Consider the following 4,569-nt stretch of genomic DNA (forward strand, 5'->3'; position numbering starts at 1 on the left):
CTAAAAAAAAAAAAAAACAAAACAACCCAACACATATTTTGGCTGCTGTTTGCTATACTGTACTTATTGGCTGCATTTGCTTCTAGGTGGACTTACTGGATCATTGTTGTGATGCTTAAGACACGTCTGCTTCACGTTACAGAGGTATGGTTGGGAAATATATATGCTTAATCTGTAGTTGGGCTTATACTCCATTCCTACTGATAAATGAATTAGCTTAATTTCCCATCAGTTCTTTACATTTGGACATGACATTTTTCTTGTTCCTTCGTTAACAAAGAAGGATGCAGTTTAGCCCACCTGACCTTCTGCGTGAGACTCTAAGGCCATGGTTGTACCTCAGGAAGATTATCTAGAGATCAAATCAAGTGTTGAGGACTTTATTAAAATCAGTTGGATAGACCTGAGCTCAAATTTTAAATATTTGTCATGTGATGGAATTTAAAACCATTATGAGTTTAAAAGTCCTATAAAACTATAAGTTGTTTTTCCCCAATGGTCTGAAACTTGTTTCGCAGTAACAGTCCTCTGAACCCAGCATTGTATAACTAAGCCAGACTAACCAATTTTGAGTAAAAGTCATTTTAACCAGGAAAGCTTTATAAAAGTTTGAATTTCTTAACCTTGATAAAATTTTTGTTCACTCACACAAATGACTCATGATATTAAAGTCTTTGTAATATTGACGGTTTTTAAATGCTTTCTAATGTCCTTACACATCTTTACCCTGTCATAAACGGAGTAGCATATAACAAATGTAATGGCTATTTTTTTTTAGCCCCACATTAAAAGGCAATTCCCAAAAGTTGCAGATTGTATAGTTAATTTATGCCCCATGATTATCTAGCGGCCCTTTAAGCACCTTCTGGAACTGCCTCAGTGAAATTTGGCTTTTGAACAGAAATCATGAAAAACATATAAGCAAATGGAAGATCAAAGTTACCTGAGCATAAATCAAGTTGTAACTGCACTGAAAGTTAGGCGCTCCTAGTCTAATGCACCTACTGTTAATTTTCCACAAAAAAAAAACCTAAATATTTAAAGTTGTATGCTTGCAATCCATTGCAAACTTGTAGGGGATCCATTGAGGGGTGCTGCACTTCTCTGGTCTTGGCTGAAACTTTTTTTCTTCATCTCTATCTTAAAGCCACGTGTTTGACTCACTGTTCCTCAGTTCTCAGACATAATGTATGAAACGCCATGCTTAAATGTGAGGCAAGAAAAAAGACTGTCAAACCCTAAAACAGCTGATAACTGCATATTTAAATATATGACATGAAAGGATGAACTTCATAACAGATCTGGAAATCCGCCGTTCCATTATTGCGTTTACATTTCAGACAGTCTTTTCCAGCAGTGACAAGTTCCTAATGTGTTCCTAAAAAAAGAGGGGTATAGATCCTCTTAACCAACTACTTTTGATGGAAAAGAGCACTGGCTCTACACTCAACTTCCCTTGGGGGAATCAACCACCTCCTTACTCTGTTCCCTGTGGAGGGGAGTCATTTCAGCCCCATTTGTCCAGGATCATGATGCACATCTCATTACTGAGCTTTGCAAGTTTGCTTAGATCTTTATTAAGGATGACTGACAAAAGAAGTGTCAACATTAGTGAAGATGAAGTCCAGATCTGCCTAGCCATCCTGTTTCATCTCATTTTTGGTCTGGTAAAAGACAGCAATATACTTAATCTCTTCTGCTTGTAGGAGAAATTCACATTAATCATCTGCAAAAAAGATGAAACCTATTGTGTTAACGATAAGTTAGTTCATTTCCTGAAAGCAATCTTTATCTTAGAAGCCTTAGAGTAAGAAAAATGTGGATTAACTTTGGGAAAGTACAAATGAAGGTCAACGTAAAAGAAAATCATGGAATAACATCTCTGATTTACATTTATACTGCAGCAATTCAGCAGCAATCATTCCACTGTGGTGGGGGCCGTTTGCTTGGCCCCGTAGCTGCCAGTCATCTGAAGAAAACCCCAGAAGGATGAACTTGCCAAAGTGCTCAAAAACATTTGCTGTATCTCATTTCATCAAGTATTTCCTCATCGCTCCCTGTACACCTATACATAGAAGCTAACAGCTGTTTCACAACACTGCACCGTGTGAGTAATTGTGAAACATTGCAGCTTAGCAGTTTATCAAACTCTGCATACCCCCTCTGATGAGGAGACACTCCAAACCCAAGCTCCTACAGAAATATGCTATTTATTAGAGACAAATGGCATATTCCATTTGCCTAGGTCCAAAGAAATTAATGGTAAAGACTGCTGGTTGCGGGTGCTGACTTTATGAGAAGGAAAACAGTCAGAAACACATTCCAGGAGTGTCAAGGGAGAGAATAACCCTTATAGTAGGAGAACATGGCAATCAATTTTAAAGAAATTGTTTGTTTAAGATAGAAATGTCAACACGGTGTTCCTAGAAGACACACGGCTTCTAAAGAGGATATTCCAATGATAAACAGCAGAGGCATAAATTACACTGGAGAAAAATGACAATATATTATTTAAAAAGTGTATAAAGTTACATGGATCAGCGGTTTCTTAAGTGAAACTACTGCCTGTTTTTTGCTGCCACCTTGTGTCAAAACCCTGCAAATACAAATACAAGCATACATATAGTATACATATCTGTATATGTAAGCACAACACACACACGTATCAATATATATGTAAAAATCATTTATTTCACTTTCTCAATTCACAATGTGAAACATAGATGTATTACACGGAATCTGAATTTTTCAAATGTTAATGGGGTTTTTTTTTTGCTCACAGTTCATAAAAACGAAATGTTTGGGATTAAAACATTAAATCATAAAAATGAAAAAGGAATTCAATAAAAAAACCCAACACCTAATGAAAAATATGGGCTAGCTTTAGACAAATTTGTACCGTTTTCATACCAGTAAAATAATTTTACAAGTATGGCCATCTAAAAAAAACAAAACATTACAGATAATATACACCTGAAGCTTTAAGCTTCGATATACACAGTTTGCATGGAGAGGAGTGAAACACGAAGTGTAGATGATGCAGAGCTCAGCGCTGCAACAATAGAAGGGATTACTTTTTAATAACTATATTATTAACATATTATTTGACTACTTTAATAATCAGTAGCTTTATTAACTTAGTTAAAAAATATTATCAAGACTCATCAACAAACAGATAAGTTATACCACTGATGATTAAAAAACAAGTACCACAAGTATGACCAATAGCAGTATGTTGAGCTCCAAATCTGCATTTATGAAAGAAATAATAAAGTTAGCTCTTAAAGTACAAAAAGTAAAAATAAATATAGGTATGACATAAAGGGTGTGCTCATTATAAAGTTCTAAAATAAACTGTCTTTTGTAGCAGAAGCTTGAATCTTAAACTGAATGTGTTAGAAAAATACAACTGCTACTCTCAGTCCAAATGTAATTTTTTCAAGAAACTGTTATTAAGACTCAGTGGTTAACTCATTCTGGGGAATAAAAATATGATGTGACACAGGCTCATTCCTCTTCTCTTGAAAACGAAAAGACGATATAAATGCAATTAGATTAATTTATTTAAAGGCTTAGTTTTTTGTATTTTTATTTTCAGTCTTGCTTATTAAACCAATAATATTAGAAATTTAATACAAAAGTAACCCTGAGAGTCAGATGTTAAGTTTTATTCCCAGATATAACCAAACTTTGACAACGTATAGCAAAATAAGTAAGAAAACAAACAATAAAAATCATAAATAAGAAGCAGCTACAGTGTAAAACCCCAGATGCCTTATTGTAAATTTCACCCACAGCCCTCAAAAATGGACTGTAATACTTATACTGGGAAAAAAAACTGTGAACGCTTTATCAGAATCAGTGCATAGTTATTAATGATTGCTATAGTTCACAAAGGAAAGTAAAATACCAAATAGACCTCTGTAAAAGAAAAAAAAAAAAACTGAATCTCATTCATCCCTAAACTTTCAAGCTTCTGTTTCCTTAAAGTGCCTGAGATCCAGTGACTGAGTTGTGATCTAACTGCACTCAAGATGTGTCAAACAACACTTGATCTGTGCAGAGAGAGAAGGCTGAGGGGTTTCTCTTTACAGAACTTCGTCAGCATGGTTCTGTCTGTCCTCACCGTCCTCCTTCTGAAGCTGCTGGTACTTTCTTTTGAAAAATCCAAACTAGAGAGTAAAAACATGGAGATTAATTACTTTCTTTAAACTTAACTCAGTAAAAATGCACTTTATTTCAGTTTTAGTACCAAGCCCCGTGAAACAGTATATATATATATATATATATATATATTATAATTTGCCTCAACTCTCAGTCTACTCTAATCTTCCTATGTATTATATTTATTATAGCTATTATGGATATAGGTAATCAGGGAACATTATATTCAGAGATGGCAAAAGTACTCACTTTCTGTACTTGAGTAAAAGTACAGATACTTGTGTTAAAAAATACTCTGGTAAAAGTGGAAGTACTGATTAAACTTCTTTACTCAAGTAAAAGTAACAAAGTACAGGCTTGCAAATTTACTTAAAGGAATAGTACACCCAAAACATGATTAGCCTT

General features: G+C 34.5%; 1 protein-coding gene across 1 annotated transcript in view; it reads right to left on the reverse strand.

The window, feature by feature from the left end:
* Positions 1–2,735: 2,735 nt before the first annotated feature.
* The window catches only part of itga2 (integrin subunit alpha 2), a 36,580-nt gene continuing 34,746 nt past the window's right edge, over positions 2,736–4,569 (reverse strand). The window contains exon 30 of the mRNA XM_015382619.1: positions 2,736–4,172. Within this exon, the coding sequence (XP_015238105.1) occupies positions 4,089–4,172 (84 nt within the window). The 3' untranslated portion in view covers positions 2,736–4,088. The remainder of the gene's footprint in view (positions 4,173–4,569) is intronic.

Source organism: Cyprinodon variegatus, unplaced genomic scaffold (genome assembly GCF_000732505.1).
Source record: "Cyprinodon variegatus isolate N-32 unplaced genomic scaffold, C_variegatus-1.0 Scaffold260, whole genome shotgun sequence".
Classification (NCBI taxonomy): domain Eukaryota; kingdom Metazoa; phylum Chordata; class Actinopteri; order Cyprinodontiformes; family Cyprinodontidae; genus Cyprinodon; species Cyprinodon variegatus.